The sequence below is a fragment of the Hyla sarda genome, chromosome 9, assembly GCF_029499605.1.
Source record: "Hyla sarda isolate aHylSar1 chromosome 9, aHylSar1.hap1, whole genome shotgun sequence".
Taxonomy (NCBI): domain Eukaryota; kingdom Metazoa; phylum Chordata; class Amphibia; order Anura; family Hylidae; genus Hyla; species Hyla sarda.
In genome coordinates this window covers 101,399,673-101,422,330 of record NC_079197.1, presented here as the reverse complement: position 1 = coordinate 101,422,330, position 22,658 = coordinate 101,399,673, and the positions used below count along the sequence as shown (strand labels likewise).

Genomic DNA, 22,658 nt, shown 5'->3' with positions numbered 1-22,658 from the left:
TAAGAGAGCGGGGCAGCCTGAAGAAGAGTCGGGATAGTCGGGATAGTGAACGACGAGAGCGGCGAGAACCTGCATAGACTTTACTTGCCTGAGCTTGGAGAAGGGCTCGCTTCCATACACTGTACGGGCAGGCTAAGGTTAGGCATGGAGGAAGGGGGCGGGGCCAGGGGGCTGTCAATCACAGCTCTGTGGGCTGAGGGAGATGTCTGCGCTCATCTATCTGGCGCTAATACAGTCAATGGGAATATAGATTGTGTTCTATGGATGATACATAGACGGTTTATAGTCTGGGGAGTTTGGGCAATAAGTGACCCCTATTCTTGATATTTATGAAGTATTTATTGTAACATTACAGGTTACTATGTACATTGTTGTCTGCAGGATGGGGGCTTAGACTTGGGTGGGCTATATGTTAGGCTATATGTCATTGCATTGTATTTGTAGTAAAGGACATGTTTACTCAGCAGAATGCATAGCCTTATAATGTGGAGTGTATAGTGTATTATTTCAGGGACACCTGATGGCACGTTCCCCCTCATACAGACATTTCATTAGTTTTCATTTACAGGTTCAGGTCCCTCCGCAGACAAATGAGTCCCCCCCCCCCCCCTCTAGAAATGGCATCCAGTGTCTTTATGAGACAGTGGGCGGGAGTGGGTGTTGGGAGTGGGTGGGATGTGGCAGGAGGCTGGGGTCACTATCACCAGAGGAGAAAAAAAAAATCCTAAGGAGGCTCTCCATTAATATAGTGAAAAGGCTCTGGAGAGGCCACAGCGATCAGGGAGCAGCAGGTTTCTTAAGCCTAGGGGAGATGCTGACGCGGAGGGATTCGTGAGAAAATAGTGCGCCTCGTAACTTCAGCAGGGAAAAGTTAGCAGTAGTTTGCAGAAGGCAGTAGTAGCCCAGGTCCGGGGTGGCCCCTCTCACTGTGTGCTGCCGCATCTCCTCCTCTTCTGCCTGGGCATAATATGTCAGCTCCTCAGCTTCTGCCTTGTAGTTGGAGCCGGTGTTAAGATATTACAGGGGGTTCTGGAAGAATGAGGATGGGGCATTTCCATAGACTGGCTGTCCTAGCCTGGCTGCTGCTGCTGCTGGGGCACTGGGTGCAGAATGCAGACTCTGCGGTAAGTAGCGTCTTTTTGTACTATATGCATGGACTCTCTCACAGGTTGGGGGGGATGAGCAGCCTATGTCTCCTTATATTTATAAACCTTGTAACCTAAACCCTCTGTGATTCTGGATAAAAATAGTGGATTGTGACCTCACCAGGACAAGGAAGGGGCAAGGGCTATTTCTGTCATTTTGGAAGAAAATGGAGAAAGTCAGGATCTGTATCTTAAACATTGTTTCCATACACCTATTTTTTTGGGCTTTTTAGGGCCACATGCTGACAGCTCTCACCCCATGGTAGGATCTTACTAGGGACAATTCTAGAGCACCTTGTAGATCCCAGTTCTGATGCTGTCTGTGTCCATAAGACTTTGTCTTAAATATTTACTATTGATGACTTTTATTTTGTATCAGTTACATTCAAGTCCTGCAGGAACGTGTGGGAACTGAGTTCCTGCACTTTTTCCACAGCAGGAACCCTGTTCCCATTAGCCAGAGCCCTGCAGGACCAGCCTTTGAGTGGAAATCTTGGGTGAGTTCCCACACTTTTTTCTAGGACTTGACCGCTGGTTACATTTATTATGAAAATAGAATTTCCTGGAGGTGAACATATAGAAATGAATAGGTGACTTTACATTCTTCTGTCCCTCTGGTTTATCTTAATAGTAATTATGGATCAGACCTTTCCAGGCTTAAGGGAAAGATAGAAGAAAGGTACCGTTTACTATTTTTATATAAAACTCAATAAATTATGAACTAGTTTATAGAATAGAATGCTTCTTTTCTAACTACCGCTCTTGAAACCAGTGACTTGCAACCTATGGCTCTCCAGATGTTATGAAACTGGAACTCCTAGGCTGGGACTGTGAAGAAATGCTGGGAGCAGTAGTGTTACAACATCCGGACAGCTACAGGTCAGTGACTAAGAAAGTGTTTCCCAACTGGGGTGCCTCCAGCTGTTGTCAAACTACAACTCCCAGCGTGCCCGGATAGCCAAAGGCTGTCCGGGCATGCTGGGAGTTGTAGTTTGGCAACAGCTGGAGGCACCCCGGTTGGGAAACACTGAGCTAAGACCTGATACTGCCTGACGGTTTTCTATAATGTGGGAATTTCATAATTCCCATAAATAACTAAGCAAGTGTCTCTAATGGATTCTTACTTCAGAAGTAATCTATGAGAGTCATACCCAGATAATGTATGAAAATACATGACTGTCGGGGGATCAGCAATCTATGAGAGTCATACCCAGATAATGTATGAAAATACATGACTGTCGGGGGATCAGCAATCTATGAGATTCATACCCAGATAATGTATGAAAATACATGACTGTCGGGGGATCAGCAATCTATGAGATTCATACCCAGATAATGTATGAAAATACATGACTGTCGGGGGATCAGCAATCTATGAGAGTCATACCCAGATAATGTATGAAAATACATGACTGTCGGGGGATCAGCAATCTATGAGAGTCATACCCAGATAATGTATGAAAATACATGACTGTCGGGGGATCAGCAATCTATGAGAGTCATACCCAGATAATGTATGAAAATACATGACTGTCGGGGGATCAGCAATCTATGAGATTCATACCCAGATAATGTATGAAAATACATGACTGTCGGGGGATCAGCAATCTATGAGATTCATACCCAGATAATGTATGAAAATACATGACTGTCGGGGGATCAGCAATCTATGAGAGTCATACCCAGATAATGTATGAAAATACATGACTGTCGGGGGATCAGCAATCTATGAGAGTCATACCCAGATAATGTATGAAAATACATGACTGTCGGGGGATCAGCAATCTATGAGATTCATACCCAGATAATGTATGAAAATACATGACTGTCGGGGGATCAGCAATCTATGAGAGTCATACCCAGATAATGTATGAAAATACATGACTGTCGGGGGATCAGCAATCTATGAGAGTCATACCCAGATAATGTATGAAAATACATGACTGTCGGGGGATCAGCACGTATCGTTACATGTAACCTGTTCTGACAGTATCACCTTGTGTAGTCTTCTGTAGATAACATCTGAGAAATTACAGTAAAGCGCACAGACTATTGCTATGTTCTGCTTCCACACAACTTCCTAGCTGTCCCAATTTGAAATGGCTTTATGGAAGTCGATCTCAGTAGGAGGAGACTGTTACCTCTATGGTACTACAGTAAGCAGCTGAAAGTCTACTGAGCAGGTTAGGCCTCTAAATGCCACAGGGAAGCATCCCGGAGCAGTCCTAACATGCTGGAAGGATGCAGGGAGTAGAACTGTGTATTATTCGTGGAACAGCAACCATGAATTTGACCATTTTCCGATTCCCCCGGGTAGCATTAGCAGATTGTTCCATTACATTTTGTACGTTTTCGCATTTTCAGCTTTAGTCTTCCATTCATCCATGTATTTTGCCCAGATCATGTTCTTCCTATAAGTAGCTTATGTACTAGACAAACGAAAAACACGTGGTGAGGAATTTATTATTTTTTTTACTTTTTTCAAGCCCTTTTTGAGCTTTCACTTTCTTCTTTTTGCCAGTTCTATTTACGGAACGTGCATCACATTGTCACACAAAGTATGAGGGGATTGTGTCCTTTTCTTGGCACTTCACTGTCACATAGATTTCATGCCAACTCTTAAGAAGAGGAAGCTGCTTGAAATTCTTTTGACTTTTCAAAAAGTTGCATAAATGTGTCTAAAAACCAAATACACTTAAACCACGCCCCCTTTTTAAACCAGAAAAATAAAAATGATGGGAATGAGGAAAAGTGGCAAAAAAAAAAAAATGCTTAATAAGTGCAGTACTACTTAAGCAAATTAAAAGAGGGTGCCAGCATCCCAGAACCGATCAAAGTCCGGTCCACATCACGTAGAAAACCAATGGTGCAGCACTCCAGTATAGTTTCTAAGAAAAACGTGTGGTCTATTTCATGTCAAGTGATGTAACGTGAGTCATTCTTAGAATACTTTGGTTGGTTAGTGATCACTGTACAACATCTAGCAGATATAACCAATTGAAATTCAATTGGTCCAGGAAGAAAAATCAAGTGCCAGGTGACCAATGGGCACGTTTATGAGGTGGTTATGTCAGTCCTCCTTGTCATCTTAGGCAATACTGATGTGTTAAATCATTACCATTCACAGGAACATCAGCAGATTATCTACTGCCAGCAATATTAATATTACAATATAATGCTCTAGTCTGATAAAACCTGCACTTGTTTTACTAGCCTATCTTTAAGAGATCAGTACTAGATCAGTAAGGCTTCAGGGTGGACGCCGACTCCACGAGGAGCAGGATGAACTCAAGGAGGACAAGGTAAGATCTTTGGTCTTACCTTGTCCTCCTTGAGTTCATCCTGCGCCTCATGGAGCCGGAGTACACCCTGAAGCCTTACTGATCTTGTACTACTATTCTGCCAGAGGGCAGCAAATAGCTCTGTTACCTATGTGCCTACCATTGTTGTGTATGTTGGTACACAACTATTTGGGGTGAGCGGCTTTCATGCTTCTGTTATTTTATTTATTTATATCTCTTTTATCACACCAAGGAGCGCTTTTCCTCCACTTAAAGATTGTCTTAAGAGATCAGTACTGTGTGATTTCCTTTGCAGAATGATGTGACTAGAACTTGCAATTTCTATCTTCTGGCGATATGTTGCTTCTAACAAGATGGCTTCCCATCACTTTCTTTTCACCTGCTATTTAGGGCTGGTAAAGTAGCTGTCAGTCCTGTGTGGACATGAGTAATTCACCAAACATCCACCATTCACTGGAAAGCACACCTCATGGCCACATCCACCGATTTGTACTTGAGTTGTCAAATTGACTAATAGAGAGCGAGATCTTGGTAGTCATTGACTTAGAAATTCCTGCTGGCCTCTTCAGTTATTTTCCAGTAGGATATATTGCAGTTCTAATTGTCTCTCTGCTACTAAAATTAAATACATGACTGTCCATTTATTCTACTTTAAAATGTTGTAAAAAGTCTTGTTGTGATGCAGAGTAAAAATATCTCAAACTGATTTGATGGAACCACCCAAATTTGCGTTAAAAAATTTAATCTTCCAGGGAGGTGGTCTTCTCAAAGACTAAAAATCTGTCACATGAAATCTTGTCTGAAATAAGGGGTGGTCTTCTCAACCAGTTGTTTCTCAGTGATCCTCATGAACACAAAAATTAAAATGTTTCTCTTACATCTTTATTATCCATGTTAAATTAGATTTTTTCTTTATATTGAAACAAACCCACTTTGCTCGATAATAGACTTCCTGCCTGTTGGTCCCAAGGGTTCATTACTTTAAAGGTGTCTGTGCACATTAGAAGTAGGTTAATACCTGATGAACAATCTCTTTACAGATGTTTCCATACACATTGCATTCCATATTGACCATTACAGTTCTTCAGACTGGCCATGCTTATTTAGAATCTTGCCAGAATGTTTCCAGTCTTTCTGGGTGGGAAGTGCAACTGCCCCCTTCATTTCTGTCAGTCTTCATGGGCAAAATTAGGGGAACATTCTTTTCTGAAAGATTATTGGTTGACATTTTTTTAACATGCCTGATTTCATATCAGACAAGGACATTCCATTAACAGTTGGCTAATTTAAGTGTTTAATCCAATGTGTCTGTATATGTTATTGTGCCTACCCAGAAAAAAAGCAATGGGATGGACATCTTTCTGATAGGTCCCTTTTATAACACAGCATTTTCCTGTTATTGGATTCCAGTTTTCAAGGCCTTAGTAAACTGCATGGTACAGGGCGGCACCGCGGGGTGATTATCCAAATCACCATAGTTTCAAAAGTAGGACAAGAAAACCGCTATCTCACAAATTCCAGAGGAATTCCCTGTCTATATGAATGATTATTTCCCACAGTTCTCTATGACATATCCTTTATTAATAAACCTGAGTGGCAGTCTCCTCCTTTTCATAGAATGAATATTGGGTGACATTTGTAGGTCACTTGAATCAGCTGAGCTTAGCATACATTTTATATTCAGAATATTGAATTGTTTTCCCTCTTGTCCAGTATTTATGTTTAGCTTTACTGTTCTGATAGAAGAGAGCAATGTAAAAAAGTCAAGCTTACATTGACTGGTCCACATAAAAAGGCATGACGGGCCCCTCGCTGGGCTGTGAAGCGGGACATAATACATCTTACTAAAAATGCTTAAATTTTTAAGTGATATTATTACAGTGCAGCTGGATTCACATTTGCCCTGCAGCCATTGACAGGGTTTATCTCAACTGTGCGCAAAGAGGATACATTTTACAAAGCGCTAGATGTAGGGGAAATTCCATTTTATGAAATGAAAGTTTGATTTAATTTGTATGACATCCTAAGCTTCATGTACTATGATTCCCCCTTTATTTCTACCTTTTCTAAGTGAATTTATTAACTTTTCCATATGCATATCCATCAGTGGGGATTCCATACAGCTTTAAACTTTGGTGCATCGGAAATACACCAAAATGCGACATTGTTTTTAACCTCTCTTTTGAAATAGAAAAGTCATAGCCTAAAAAGATGCCCAAACAGGGTGAAAAAATCATAAATGATGCAGAAAACCGCACCCATATTTAAAATAAATAAACAGGAAATTGCAGATTAGTTGGAAAAATAGCAAAACTTTCTGGCATGTTTGGTGCACACTAATAAATAGAGTTAAATGCATTTCCCCATGCTTTTCTTCACCAAAATGTAAAGTAAAACACAATAGTACATAAGGCCCAATGTCTGCATATATTAATAGTGTTTTCCAGGTATCAAAATAAATTTAATAAACTCTCTAAACTGTTTTTTAGTTCTTAACACATCCGGTTAAAGCATATTTTGTAGGAATTTTCAGATTTTACCTTTCTTCACCCTTCTTGTATCCATTCTTCTCTTCCTGTTGGTGGCGTGTTTGTAGTTTCAGCCAGGCACTAAAAACTGCATATGCCACGAGGATTGTGCAGGGCAAACCAGTTAACCCAACCAGTTTAAATGATCCAGGTGCTTGACCCTTGTTTGCTCATTCTAGACCATTTATTTCCCAACCTCCCCTACATTACATCATTGCTGACATTCCGTACATTGGGGGCAAGGTGTGCAAAACACAAACCATGTGACCAACGTACATGATGTCAGCAGAAAAGGTACATCATACTGTGCCAGGCATCACGTGACCTGTGGCAGAAGCACAGTAAATTGGGAGCAACAGTAAAGCAAGTATATTGCTTGTGACTATTTTTGACATACTTAGAACAGGGGGTTAAAAAAAGGAAACCCTTTAATGCCCAATTCACATTACATTTTGTTTGCGGGACACAAAAGCACAACCAACTACCCTTTTATGTCCTAAAGACAAAATGTTTAGGTTCATGAAACAGACCAAATGACTTTTTTAAGGTAAACTGGGGATGAAATACTAAAACATGACGTAAACGGGGCTAAGCTAATTAAATGTATGTTTTTGCATAATAGTATGTGCATGAATAGGCTTCCACTTTGGCTGTATGTTGCAGCAAATGAAAAATAGCATGATTTCTGCATTACTGTTCTTTGTGTTTATAATACACACATCCATATATATATATATATATATATATATACATCCACAAAGAGAGAGAAACTGAAGGGGCACTCACGTGTCTTCTTTCAAATCAACTTTAGCATGTTGGTAATAGCTACTTCGCGCTGCTCCCGGTGCTTCTTCCAGACCGGCAGTTCTTCCAGTGGCCTGGAAGAAGTGCCGAGAGCGGCGCAAAATAGCTAATACCAACATGCTCCTTACCTGGTCCTGCGTGGCTTAAAGATCTGCCCGGCGGTCCCGCTGCTGTAATGCCCTCCGAAATAAAGTTGATTTGAAAGAAGACGCGTGAGTGCCCCTTCAGTTTCTCTCTCTTTGTGGATACTACTGCTATTTTGCCTCTGTTGAGGGAGAGCACCACAGGACACTTTCAAGACTAACACCCACAACCAGTGCTGATAGCCTGCAGACTGTGTATTGCAGAGGTCTGATTCTCAATTCACCTGTGCCGGCAGCTTTTTCTTTTTGCAGTGATAGTACATATAGTTACATAGTTACATAGTTCTTAAGGTTGAAAAAAGACCAGAGTCCATCAAGTTCAATCTATGACCTTATTTTGTCCCTCCTGTGTTGATCCAGAAGAAGGCAAAAACCCTTATGAGGCTGATGCCAAATGCCCCATACTAAGGCAGGGGTGTGGAAATTAGGGGTGTGGAACACAATCTACTTGTCCCTCAAGAAAATCCACTTGTCCTGGTAGATAAAATAATTTTAACCAAAATAGTATGTAAATAAGGTCTTTATTAGTTTCTGCACTTTCGTTTTTCCTCCTCGTCCTATAAGTCCCATAATTCTTATTTTTCCATCTACAGACCCATGTGAGGCTTGTTTTTTGTGGGGCCAAGTATACTTTGTAATGACACCTTTCATTTTTCCATAACTTATGCTCTGAACAAAAAAATATTATTCGTGAGGTGACGTTGAAAAAAATGCAATTTTTTTCGCCATTCACCTTGTGGTCAAGCTTACATATTATTTTGATACTTTAGGTCGGCTTACACCAATATCAAATTTGTTTTGTTTCCGTCAAGTTTTAATAATTAATTTTTTAAAAACTTTTTAATAAAAAAAGAAAAATCCCTGACCCCTATAATATTTTTATTTTTCCGTATACTGGGCTGTATGAGGGCTAATGTTTTGGGCCGTAATATGCTGTTTGTATCAGTACCATTTTGGTATTGAGCAGACTTTTTGAACACTTTTTTACTTAATTTTTTCTGCGATATGATGTTATAAACATAAAAAATGCAATTCTGTGATTTGGTATATTTTTTTACGTTAACGCCATTTACCGTACGGGATATACATTTATTTTTTTATAGTCTGGTCAATTATGCATGCACCAATACCAAATATGTTTATTTTCATTATGTTTACATATTTTTATATAGAAAAGGGGGGTGAACTTTTAATATGGAAGGGGTTAATGGGTGTTTTTAAGCTTTTATTAAACTTTTTTTTTTTAAATACAATTTTTTAGGAGGAATCATTTAGATTCCTCACACAGATCAAGGCAGTTCTATTGAACTCCATTGATCTGTGTTCATTTGGTTGAGCCTGCTCAAGGCAGGCTCAATCAAATGCAGATCTATGGGGGCTGCGATGAATGCATAGGTAAGCCCTTTGGCTACCTCCACAGGGGATCGCCTCCTGCGATAGCGCTGCAGGGGGGGGCGATCCATCCCATTAGACTACCAGGGATGGTTAAAAGATCCCTTTAGACACCGCTGTCAACTTTGACAGCGGTGATCTAAAGGGTTAATAGCTGCCCATGGTGATCGCCGCATGCCGGGCTATTGGCGGCCTCCAGCTACTGAAATCAGCCGGGGGCCGTCGGGTATGGAGCTGGTACGAGTCAGGAGCCCACTCCATACACCCTGAGCGCCGGTGTGAGGTGCAGACTGCATCCGCTCCTGCACCTCACACCGCATTAAAAAAGAAAAAAAAAGGGGGGGGGGGAGTCGTTTGCCCGATACAGGGCTAAATCTATGAAAAATTCATCTGCCCGGCGCCCGAAATTACATGTCCTGGGCATCGGGCGATAGGATTTCCAGATCCCTGCTAAAGAGAAAAATTCCTTTCTGGCAATCAGAATAAATCCCTGGATCAACTTTCTGTCCCTATAAATCTATTATCCATAACCTATAATGTTATTACTCTCCAGAAACATGTCCAGGCCTCTTTTTGAACTCTTTTACTGAGTTCACCATGAGCACTTCCTCTGGCAGAGAGTTCCTTAGTCTCACTGCTCTTATCAGCATAAATTTTTTTTCTGAATGATTATGCCAAGGTTTAAAGTGTAGCTCCCACCAAGTTATATATAATCTAATATGTCCCTACCTATTAGTAATCTAGCCCTAACCCCCTACCTGGGTTTAAAAACATTTTAAATCGCTTTAATAGAGCAGATTTAGTGCTTCTAAATCTGCTCTATCAAGCAGGGCAGGAAGCAGCGCTTCCCAGCAAGCATGGCGTCACTGATGCCTTGCCGGGGCGCTTGCTTCCGCCCTCAGATCGTCTATGCAGCGCTGTCAGGAGCGCGCATAGATGATCTGCCAATAGCACGGCAGGCAGCTCCGGGGTCTCCTCCTCCCTGTTTAGCTGTGCATGTGCTATCCAGGGAGGAGGAGTAGAGGAGCAACGCCGGCCTGCCTTGCACGATATTACTGCCGGTGTGAGGTGTTTTTTTGCGCCCCCCGTAGATCCATGCGTCCACCTCACACCGGCTAATATAAGACCTCAGATCAGGCTTACCCATTCGGAGGATCAGCGCAGCAATGAGTGCTCGCGCTGCCTCCGGACAGGGTAACGGGGGCGGGCGGGCGGGGCCGCGCGCAAGGCCAGTGTTGCTGGCCAATGCGCGCAGCCCCAGCTATCAGCGTGCTCGCTCTTGCCTGTTTGATTGACAGGCGGGAGCGAGCACAGCAGTGCCTGAATTTTGACTCATTGCCAGGCTGAAATGAGTCGAAATTCAGTGGTGACGTCACTGCTGAATGCATTCGGCCACTAGGAGGGCGACCCCTAGTGGCCGAATTTAAAAGTGATTTTAAACTTGTTTAAAATCACTTTTTTTAATTAAAGTATATTAGAGATATGTTGTAGTACGTAAGTACTACAACATATCAATTTTTGTACTTCATGACAGTGCCCATTTAATGTTATCCCTTATCCACACATCAATAGGAGGTCTGCTGAATGTAAAATTTTCTCCATGAAGTGCCATTACACATGTTCAGTCACCGCTCCCCTTATTCTCTATAGGCCTTTTGAACAGGCGCTTGGCAATGTTCGGAAGCCCTTTAGAGAATGAATGGAGCAGTGGGCAAACATGTGAGGTGCCTCATTTACTTGGGGACAACTGACTGTTCCAATTGATCAGTGGGGTTCCATTGGTCAGACCACACCCTATCCTGAGAGACAAATAGAAGAGGCAATGCATTTCTGAGTAAAATCTGCAAAAAGAATAGACAAGTCTATTCTTTTTGTGGATGCCAAAATCAGAAAACTGTACCCTAAGAATAGCACATAACAGACAAAAACACAATGCAAAAAAGTCTCAAATTTGCAAAATATATGCACACAAAACCATTGATAAATCTCCCTTATGGCCTCTGCCTGGTAAATCATGGGGAGCAGAAGAGTGGTGGAGACTTTGCTGTTGAAACTCTACAGATAATCTGGGTTTAGAGAATACTAGGTGATGCTCTTCTGTACTGAATGTTCTATTTGCTGGAGCAAGTTTAAAGATGTATAACATAAGTGTGTCAACATGCTCTGCTTTTTTGTTTCAGGTTTTTAGAGTTCTTTGCTAAAATGAGAGACAGATTAAACCTCAGAGGGTCTAGCCCTGCAATAAATGTGATGTGGCTGAATATAACCTGTCCCACTGATAATGTCGGACAAGTCACAATAACATGAGAAAATAATATTTAGATTTAGTTGAGTCCAACCTTAAAGCATACCCACAATATAAAAGGATTTATAAAGTAAGTAAAATAAGCAGAAATGAAAGAAATAGCATTGCATGAAAGGGGTTACACTAAGCACTGAACTGCTGCTGCTGCTGCTGCTGACAAGATAGCTGAGCAAATAGCATTTTCTTAGCCTTGCTTCCACTTCCTGTGTTCTGTCCTGATCCCCCAAACAACAGGTAGTTGACAGCATATTGCAGGAATGTGAGACACGAAGTGGCTGAGACTGTAAAGCTGTTTTTCAAATGTAAGAGTCATTTTTGGTAAATCTTGTTATTAGTTTTTTTTTATATGGGTCTGAAAATGTTTGCTGCACATACATGCCATGATGCTCTTTTCGGCAACTCCTGGTATGACTTAGGATCTTGCATTCATCAAACAGATGCACATGTACAAATGAACAGAGCAGCTCAATACAGGTGAATAGAAATTCTTTCAGGTAAAAGCAATAGGTTGTGTTGCTTGTCAAAAGGCCAGTCATAGATTTCTCAACACTAAAATGCTAGTCATAGTTAAGTCCTGTGGCACTTGCTTTAAAAAAGCTAATGTGGCGTTGACACCTAGTCTTCACAATACCATCCCTCTTCAAACATTGACTTCTGCCTCTTCCAGTGGGTTGGATTAACATTGGCATCAAGTAGTAGCCACAAGCATTGTGCATACATAGTATAGACAGTGCCTTACATTACTGGGAGAGCATTGTAAATACTGTATATTTTCTTAAATATATTATTGCAGAAACATTGCTGAAGAGATTCCGTAATTTTAATAGTTTTTGACCCTCTGTCCATCATAAGATTTAAAATGATTTATTACCAGGTGGGTTATGAATAAACATATGCACAAAGGAAATTGCTGTTTGCTATAGTAAGCAGAGTCCTAAAATACCTTCTCAGCTCTCTAAAGTTGTATGGGAATGTCCTATTTTTAGAGATTATTTAAAGAATACCTTTTGTTCCAAAACATTTTAACCTCTTCAGGACATAGGGCGTATGGATACGCCCTGAATCCCGAGTCCTTAAGGACCGAGGGCGTATCCATACGCCCGTGGGAATTCCGGCCCCCACCGCTAGCCGGTTGGGGACCGGAGCCGGATGCCTGCTGAAATCGTTCAGCAGGCATCCCGGCATATCGCCCAGGGGGGTCATTATGCCCCCCCATGTCGGCGATCGCCGCAGATCGCTGGACAATTCAGTCCAGCGATCTGCGGCGATTCCGGGTCAATCGGGTCTCCGGTGACCCGGAATTACTGGCTGTTCGGGGCCGTCTCTGACGGCCCCGAACAGCCAGAGCCTGCAGGGGTGAGGTGGCACTGGTGCCACCTCACGATCGCCCTGATTCGTCGGCCGGATTACCGGCCGACCAATCAGGGCGCCTGCTGCGGGTGTCACTCCCGCACCCGCTCCGCCCCTCTTCCGGAGGACGTGAGCGGGTGCGGGAAGACGACCCCCGGTGCTGGGGACCCCGATCCCCGGCGCCCCTGTTGGGATCGGGGCCCCAGGAGCAGCTGCGGCGGCGAGGGACTGACCTGCAGCGTCTGGATCGTTGGAGGTGAGTGACAGCCTCCTGCTGTTGCTTAGCAACAGCTCCCAGCATGCAAAAAGGGCATGCTGGGAGCTGTAGTTATGCAACAGCAGGAGGCAGACCACCACAACTCCCAGCATTCCCTTATGGGCATGCTGGGACTTATGGTTTTGCAACAGCTGGAGGCACATTCTTTCTATGGAAAAGTGTACCTTCAGCTGTTGTATAACTACAACTCCCAGCTTGCACAAACAGCTAAAGTGCATGCTGGGAGTTGTAGTGGTGCATCTGCTGGTTGCATAACTACAACTCCCAGCATGCCCGTTGGCTGTCGGTGACTGCTGAGAGTTGTAGTTTTGCAACAGCTGAAGGCACACTGATTGTGAAACTCAGAGTTTTTTTTTACCTAACTCAGTGTTTCACGACCGGTGTGCCTCCAGCTGTTGCAAACTACAACTCTCAGCAGTCACCGTACACCATGCACCGTACATGCTGGGAGTTGTAGTTTTGCAACAGCTGGAGGCACACTGGTTGTGAAACACTGAGTTAGGTCACAAACTCCGTGATACATAACCAGTGTGCCTACAGTTGTTGCAAAACTGCAACTCTCAGCAGTCACCGACAGCCAACGGGCATGCTGGGAGTTGTAGTTATGCAACAGCTGGATGTCCCCCCCCCCAATGTGAACGTACAGGGTACACTCACATGGGCGGAGGCTTACAGTAAGTATCCGGCTGCAAATTTGAGCTGCCGCAAACTTTCTGCTGCAGCTCAAATTGCCAGCGAGAAACTACTGTGAACCCCCGCCCGTGCGACTGTACCCTAAAAACACTACACTACACTAACACAAAAAATAAAATAAAAAGTAAAAAACACTACATATACACATACCCCTACACAGCCCCCCTCCCCTCCCCAATAAAAATGAAAAACGTCTGGTACACCACTGTTTCCAGAACGGAGCCTCCAGCTGTTGCAAAACAACTCCCAGTATTGTCGGACAGCCGTTGACTGTCCAGGCATGCTGGGAGTTTTGCAACAGCTGGAGGCACCCTGTTTGGGAATCACTGGCGTAGAATACCCCTATGTCCACCCCTATGCAATCCCTAATTTAGGCCTCAAATGCGCATGGCGCTCTCACTTTGGAGCCCTGTCGTATTTCAAGGCAAGAGTTTAGGGTCACATATGGGGTATCGCCGTACTCGGGAGAAATTGTGTTACAAATTTTGGGGGGTATTTTCTGCTTTTACCCTTTTTAAAAATGTAAAATTTTTGGGAAAACAAGCATTTTAGGTAAAAAAAAAAAATTTTTTTTACATATGCAAAAGTCGTGAAACACCTGTGGGGTATAAAGGTTCACTTAACCCCTTGTTACGTTCCCCGAGGGGTCTAGTTTCCAAAATGGTATGCCATGTGGTTTTTTTTTGCTATCCTGGCACCATAGGGGCTTCCTAAATGCGGCATGCCCCCAGAGCAAAATTTGCGTTCAAAAAGCCAAATGTGACTCCTTCTCTTCTGAGACCTGTAGTGCGCCAGCAGAGCACTTTTCACCCCCATATGGGGTGTTTTCTGAATCGGGAGAAATTGGGCTTCAAATTTTTAGGGGTATTTTCTGCTATTACCCTTTTTAAAAATAAAAATTTTTTGGGAAAACAAGCATTTTAGGCAAAATTTTTTATTTATTTTTTACATTTGCAAAAGTCGTGAAACACCTGTGGGGTATTAAGGTTCACTTTATCCCATGTTACATTCCCCGAGGGGTCTAGTTTCCAAAATGGTATGCCATGTGGTTTTTTTTTGCTGTTCTGGCACCATAAGGGCTTCCTAAAGGTAACATGCCCCCCAAAAACCATTTCAGAAAAACGTACTCTCCAAAATCCCCTTGTCGCTCCTTCCCTTCTGAGCCCTCTACTGCGCCCGCCGAACACTTTACATAGACATATGAGGTATGTGCTTACTTGAGAGAAATTGGGCTACAAATACAAGTAAAAATTTTGTCCTTTTACCCCTTGTAAAAATTCAAAAATTGGGTCTACAAGAACATGCGAGTGTAAAAAATGAAGATTGTGAATTTTCTCCTTCACTTTGCTGCTATTCGTGTGAAACACCTAAAGGGTTAAAACGCTGACTGAATGTCATTTTGAATACTTTGGGGGGTGTAGTTTTTATAATGGGGTCATTTATGGGGTATTTCTAATATGAAGACCCTTAAAATCCACTTCAAACCTGAACTGGTCCCTGAAAAATACTGAGTTTGAAAATTTTGTGAAAAATCGGAAAATTGCTGCTGACCGTTGAAGCCCTCTGGTGTCTTCCAAAAGTAAAAACTCATCAATGTTATGATGCAAATATAAAGTAGACATATTGTATATGTGAACCAAAAAAAAATGTATTCGTAATATCCATTTTCCTTACAAGCAGAAAGCTTCAAAGTTAGAAAAATGCGAAATTTTCAAATTTTTCATCAAATTTACGGATTTTTCACCAAAAAAGGATGCAAGTATCGATAAAAATTTACCACTATGTTAAAGTAGAATATGTCACGAAAAAACAATCTCGGAATCAGAATGATAACTAAAAGCATTCCAGAGTTATTAATGTTTAAAGTGACAGTGGTCAGATGTGCAAAAAACGCTCCGGTCCTTAAGGCCAAAATGGGCTCCGTCCTGAAGGGGTTAATAACCTGCATGGTTACATTAACAATTCAAAGTGGTGATAACATGATTTTTGGGCTCCCATTGCTGGTATTGAGCCCTGAGAGCACTCCATGGTGCACAGCTGTTCCCCTCATTTCAGGGGACAGGACCAGGACTGGGCTGTTTGCCACCAGAATAGAGACATGAATTCCTTACCCTTACTTCTTTGGCCAATCATAGAACAGCACCTACTTAACTTTGCTATGCCTTTACATAGTGCTGAAAAAAAATGCATTGGACTTAAAGGGAACCTGTCACCAAGTTTTACCCTATATAACAAGTGGCGACACATAATAGTGATTATTACCATGTGTCCTACCATGCCTGGATGTCTGCTGCCACATCTATAAATGTGGGGAAAACTACTTTTATAAAGGGCACACGCAATATGTAAATGAGGCTTATGTAGTCAGTTGGGCATGCGGCTGCTGAAGCAGTCATGGCTCCCCGGGCCGTAATCACGCCTATTCAGGCTCCAATAATACCTATTTAGGCATGATTGAGCAGCTTAGTCAGGGCCTGATGTCATTGCTCATACCAAGGCTGTCAATCATTCTGGATAGGTGTGATTAGAGCCCGGGGTGTTGTGACTACTTCAGCAAGCCACATGCTTGGTGACTACTTGATCCTCATTTACATATTACGATATTTACCGCTTTTACGTGTTGCCACTTATTATATAGGGTACAACTAAGTGACAGGTTCCCTTTAACAGGCTGGGCAATGATTTACAGTACACTACTATAGATGGCATGTTGGGGAGAAGATATTGATGCACTCAGTTTGCATGGTGCTATTTAAACAGAAATAAAAGAAAGTGCACAGCAAGGATGGAGGTATATCATAAAAGAAGACATGTTTTAGCAGTATACCGCTGCTGTTGATGATGATGATGATGATGGGAAACTAAAGGGAAGAGAGAGAGTGTATTACAGCACTGTGTACTTGTGTGCTCTGTGATGACACGTGTCTCGGGAACTGTCCAGAGTAGAAGCAAATCCCCATAGCAAACCTATTCTGCTCTGTGCAGTTCCCAAGACAGACAGAGATGTCAGCAGAGAGCACTGTTGTCAGACAGAAAAGAACAACTCAACTTCAGCAGCTGATAATTATTAGAGGGGTTAAGATTTTTTAATAGAAGTAATTTACTAATCTGTTTAACTTTCTGGAGCCAGTTGATATATAAATATATATTTTTTCCTGGAATACCCCTTTAAGCATTGATTTTACCTTTCTGACATAGTGTGGACTCTCTCGAGGAGGCATACAGGCTCAGATTGCATGTAGAAAGTCCACACTCTTTCCCCTACCTAGCATTTGCTAGGCATCTTCCCCACTTCATGTGTTTCATATTGGTCTCTCTGTTGCTAGAGATGGAATTACTTTAACAACAGGCAGTCTACAGCAGTTTGCAGGTAAATGAGACACCTATTGGCCAAGACATACATTTTATGGGGTTAGGAGTCATTTTTAGTATATTAAGTAATCTATAAATATGTTAGGAATCACATAGGCTATCACATGGAGGGCAGCTGTTTTGAATGACAATGACCAGTATTATAGCTATGTATTGTTTCATATATTTTTAACCCCTTAAGGACACATGACGTACCGGTACGTCATGTGTCCGCTCCCGATCTATAATAGCGGGACCCGTGGCTAATAGCGCGCGGCATTGATCGCGGTGCCGCGCGCTATTAACCCTTTAGATGCGGTGTCTAAAGTGAAAGTGAAAGCATGCCGGTTAGCTCAGGGAGCTGTTCGGGATAGCTGCGGCGAAATTGCGGCATCCCGAACAGCTTACAGGACAGCTGGAGGGTCCCTACCTTCCTCCTCGCTGTCCGATCGCCGAATGACTGTTCAGTGCCTAAGATCCAGGCATGAGCAGTCAAGCGGCAGAATCATCGATCACTGGTTTCCTATGAGAAACCAGTGATCAATGTAATAGATCAGTGTGTGCAGTATTATAGGTCCCTATGGGAGCTATAACACTGCAAAAAAAAAGTGAATAAAGATCATTTAACCCCTTCCCTATTAAAAGTTTGAATCACCCCCCTTTTCCCATAAAAAAACACAGTGTAAATAAAAATAAACATATATGGTATCGCCGCGTGTGGAAATGTCCGAGTTATAAAAATATATTGTTAATTAAACCGCACAGTCAATGGTGTACGCGCAAAAAAATTCCAAAGTCCAAAATAGGGCATTTTTGGTCACTTTTTATATCATAAAAAAATTAATAAATGAATAAGTCCTATCAATTTAAAAAATGGTACCGCTAAAAACTTCAGATCACGGTGCAAAAAATTTGCCCTCATACCGCCCCATACGCGGAAAAATAAAAAAGTTATAAGGGTCAGAAGATGACAATTTTAAACGTATAAATGTTCCTGCATGTAGTTATGATTTTTTCCAGAAGTACGACAAAATCAAACCTATATAAGTAGGATATAATTTTAATCGTATGGACCTACAGAATAAAGATAAGGTGTCATTTTTACCAAAAAATTTACTACGTAGAAACGGAAGCCCCGTTTCACCGTAGATTTTTGGGCAAAATGACTGACGTCATTACAAAGTAGAATTGGTGGCGCAAAAAAATAAGCCATCATATGGATTTTTAGGTGCAAAATTGAAAGAGTTATGATTTTTTAAAGGCAAGGAGGAAAAAACGAAAATGCAAAAAACGGAAAAACCCTCGGTCCTTAAGGGGTTAATTAAGTTTGGTCCAAAATATTTTTCCCCTAAAGTTATGTGATAAAATTCTGACAGTCTTAAGTGTACCTGGCGCCAACAAAAACTTTTGATATAATGTAGATATTACCATTATATGTATATTTGTAATATACATTGATAAAAAGAAATGTGTATATTTTTGGGTGAAAAAATGCTGTCCTTGCAGCTATTGCCTGTGTGTATCTATGAGGAGTCCAAATACAGGAAGTGAGGGTAGGAGAAGTAGGGCTCTGTGCAGGCTCCTGGCTTGTGTATCATCCAGCTGTGTGAGCCAGGGACATGTCATAGAGCCTCAGTGTGCAGAGCCCTGCTTGTCCACCCACACTTCCTGTATTTGGACTCCTCATAGAGACACAAAAACAATAGCTGTAGGGACAAAAATCTACACATTTTTTAACCAATTTATATTACAAATATACAGATAATGGTATTATCTACATTATATAAAAAAGGTACACTTTAAGCTGAGTTGAGTATTTTTTTGCCCATATCAAGAAGAGAAACTCAGACATTGGGAGGAATTTATCAAAAGATTTATCTGTTTTTTTATATGAGTTAATTTGTGGCAGGATTTGTAACAATGTAAAATTTGCAACTTTTCCTGCAACTTCCGGTTTACACAAGAAATCAAGATGTGTTATGATGCACAGATTTGTAGTAACTTTAAAGGGGTAGTCCAGTGGTGAAAAACTTAGGATAGGGGATAAGTTTGAGATTGCGGGGGGTCCGACCGCTGGGGCCCCCTGCGATCTCTCTGTACGGGGGCCAGGCTCTCCGGCCAGATAGCGGGTGTCAACCCCGCACGAAGCGGCGGCCGACACGCCCCCTCAATACATCTCTATGGCAGAGCCGGAGATTGCCGAAGGCAGCGCTTCAGCTCTGCCACAGAGTTGTATTGAGGGGGCGTGTCGGCCGCCGCCTCGTGCGGAGGTCGACACGCCCCCTTCCCGTGGGCTGTCGGGGCTCCGTACAGGAGATCGCAGGGGGCCCCAGCGGTCGGACCCCCCTGCGATCTCAAACTTATCCCCTATCCTTAGGATAGGGGATAAGTTGTTCACCACTGGGTCACCACTGGACTACTCCTTTAAGTCCTTAATTTGTCGCAAATCAACACAAGCCTAGACCTGTCTTACAAAACCTTTGACAGCATTTGTAAAAAGTTGAACATTTTGGCGCAAACTGGTTAAAATTTGCAGAATAGGAGTGATACAAAGTGGTGTACTGAAGAACTAGCCTCATATTTATCACATGCCCTGCACCATTTTATACATTTGGTGCATGTGCACATTACCCCACCACAAATTAAAGGTGTAGAAATATTTTTTACCTACCCCACCCTTGTTAAATTCCCTGCACTCTGCTTAAAAATACCAGCAATTTTTGTGCTAATGCATAAAAAGTACTAAGTCTCATAAATACAACGAATGATGAAAACTAGACTCTTCACCTCCGGCATGAACATCTTTTGACTTACATTTGCGCTCAGTGCTTGCACCTATTCATGAATTCAGGTGTTCTTATGTAATATCATGTGTTCCATGTGTTTACTCTTTTACACATCAACTCATTCACCAATGTAATCTCAGACCTGCCTGTTCCAGTTCATGTGGCCTTATGTTACCTTATTTAAAGCAGAAGCAGATCTAACATATGTGTTTACATTGTGGGAAAATTATCACACAAATGTTTTATATTGAATGGTATTCAAGATTTCAACACATTTAAATATTTTTTCATACATACTTTTGGCATTCGCTATTTTATGAAGACTTTATCGCTGTTAAGATTCATTTTTATTTTTACCATTTTTTTGTCCTCCATCTATTCTTAATGATGTCCAATTTTATTAATTCCTGATGGTCAATTGGTATCACGGGAGAAGTAAAGTCTGGCTACTTGCCATACAATTCCTCTTTAGCAAAAGTTGTACATCATTACATTACATTACATTGACTAACCCAAGTGTGATTTAATGTCCAGCTTTAGTCTACACTCACTGCTGTAAAGGATTTGTGCCCAGTTTATTGAAATAAACAGTTGTATGTGAATATGGTTTAACTCTTTATTTTGTGTGTTTATATAGCATATTCTGTAGCACTGCATAGGGGCTGACCACTGTCACTTATGTCCGTTCCTGGATCTCATTTTACCCTATCTCAAATACACATAAGGGTCAATTTCCATGTGTTTCTAATATGTGGCAGAAACACTCAAATTTGATAAGAAGATTCAAACTATGTATATTTTGACAGTGGCTGCATGTAAACCTAGTGCTGCCAGCCATTATTGATATCCATTGGGCCACCATGCTGTAAATCATATTTTCATAAACCTAGACATGAGTGTACATTGATTCCCCCTAAGTATTGCTTGTATCAGGTGCAAAGTTTGCCCCATTGTTGGAAAAAGTCACCTATTCTTTACCATGCTCATAAAAATAAATCACAGTGTGTCATATTACAACTGTTAGAGATGAGCAAACTTACAGTGATTCGATTCGTCACGAACGTCTCTTCTCGGCGGTTGCTGACTTTAGCCTGCATAATTTAGTTCAGCTTTCAGGTGCTCCGGTGGACTGTAAAAGGTGGAAACAGTCCTAGGAGACTCTCTCCTAGAGCTGGGCGGTTTGACCAAATATGTGTATCACGGTATTTTTGTAACTTATGGTGGTTCCACGGTATATAACGGTATTTCCTAGCCCCCCCAAATCATGTGACCCGCGAGCGCTGTTTTGCCCCCCACCCCCCCCAATTAATTATCATCCCTGTGCTGCGCTGTCCCCATCGGGGTAAATACTCACATCGCTGCCCTCCTTGTCTTCCTGTTTGTTGCTGACACTCAACACTGTACACTGTATCCCTATGCCCGGGCTGCAAAAGATAAACAAAATAAACTTTAACTCACCTTCCTACGTCGGCCTTACGCTAGAGCCGTCAGCCTATTACCGGCCACAGCGATGTTCCGCCTCGGCCAGTGATAGGCTCAGCCCACTGTCATGTAAGAAGCCGGCCGGCTTCATACATGACAGTGGGCTCAACCTAACAGCGAAACATCGCTGCGGCCGGTGATAGGCCGACGGCTCTCCGACCTTCCCGTCCCCAGGGAGAGCGTAAGGCCGATGTAGGAAGGTGAGTTAAAGTTTATTTTGTTTATCTTTTGCATCCCAGGCATAGGGATACAGCATAAGGTTTAGAGAGTCAGCGCCGGCGGCCGCAACAAATAGGAGGACAAGGAGGACAGCGCTTGCACTTGATATGTGAGTATTTACCCTGATGGGGACAGTGCAGCGCTGGGATGATAATTAATTGGGGGGGGGGGGGCAGAGCAGCGCTCGTGGGTCACATATGATTAATTCCGATATATGTGGGGACAGTGCGCTGCGGCTGATAATTCATTAATTCCCGAAGAGGAGGCGCCCAACTGGTATTGCGGTATGGGAAAAATTCATATTGTGCAGCGCAAAAATTTTGGTATGAACCGGTATACCGCCCACCACTACTCTCTCCTAGGACTGTATCCACCTTTTCCAGACCACCGGATCACCTGAAAGCTGAACAGATATTGCCTGCCCCAACCACAAATGCTGGAAAGTGTACGTTTTAATTTTTTTAAAGAATTGTGCAGTCAACATAACTACAATAACGGATGTCTGCCAAAAACATGTCTTAGGCTGTGTTCACATGTGTTGGGCATTTTGTTATGAGTCTCCGTCACAGACTCCATCAAAATGCCAGACTAAATACTGCTTCATGCATGATTTTGTTTGGTGAAATGTAGGTCACCATATTGGAAACCCAAGAGACCCCTATTAAAGGGGTACTCCGGTGTAAATTACTTCGATTTAAAAATCTTAATCCTTTCAGTATGTATCAGCTGCTGTATACTACAGTGGAAGTTCTTTTCTTTTTGGATTTCTTTTCTGTCTGACCACAGTGCTCTCTGCTGACACCTCTGTCCATGTCAGGAACTGTCCAGAGCAGGATAGGTTTGCTTCCTGTGGAGCATAAAGCAGCTGATAAGTACTGGGA

The 22,658-nt window shown here is 42.3% G+C and overlaps 1 protein-coding gene across 2 annotated transcripts in view; it reads left to right on the top strand.

Moving 5' to 3' along the window:
• The first annotated feature begins 87 nt into the window (after positions 1 to 87).
• The window catches only part of COL4A5 (collagen type IV alpha 5 chain), a 197,305-nt gene continuing 174,734 nt past the window's right edge, over positions 88 to 22,658 (top strand). The window contains exon 1 of one of the 2 annotated variants that reach the window (XM_056538787.1): positions 88 to 1,124. In XM_056538787.1, the coding sequence (XP_056394762.1) occupies positions 1,038 to 1,124 (87 nt within the window). In that variant the 5' untranslated portion in view covers positions 88 to 1,037. The remainder of the gene's footprint in view (positions 1,125 to 22,658) is intronic. The other variant, XM_056538786.1, reaches the window with a different exon arrangement.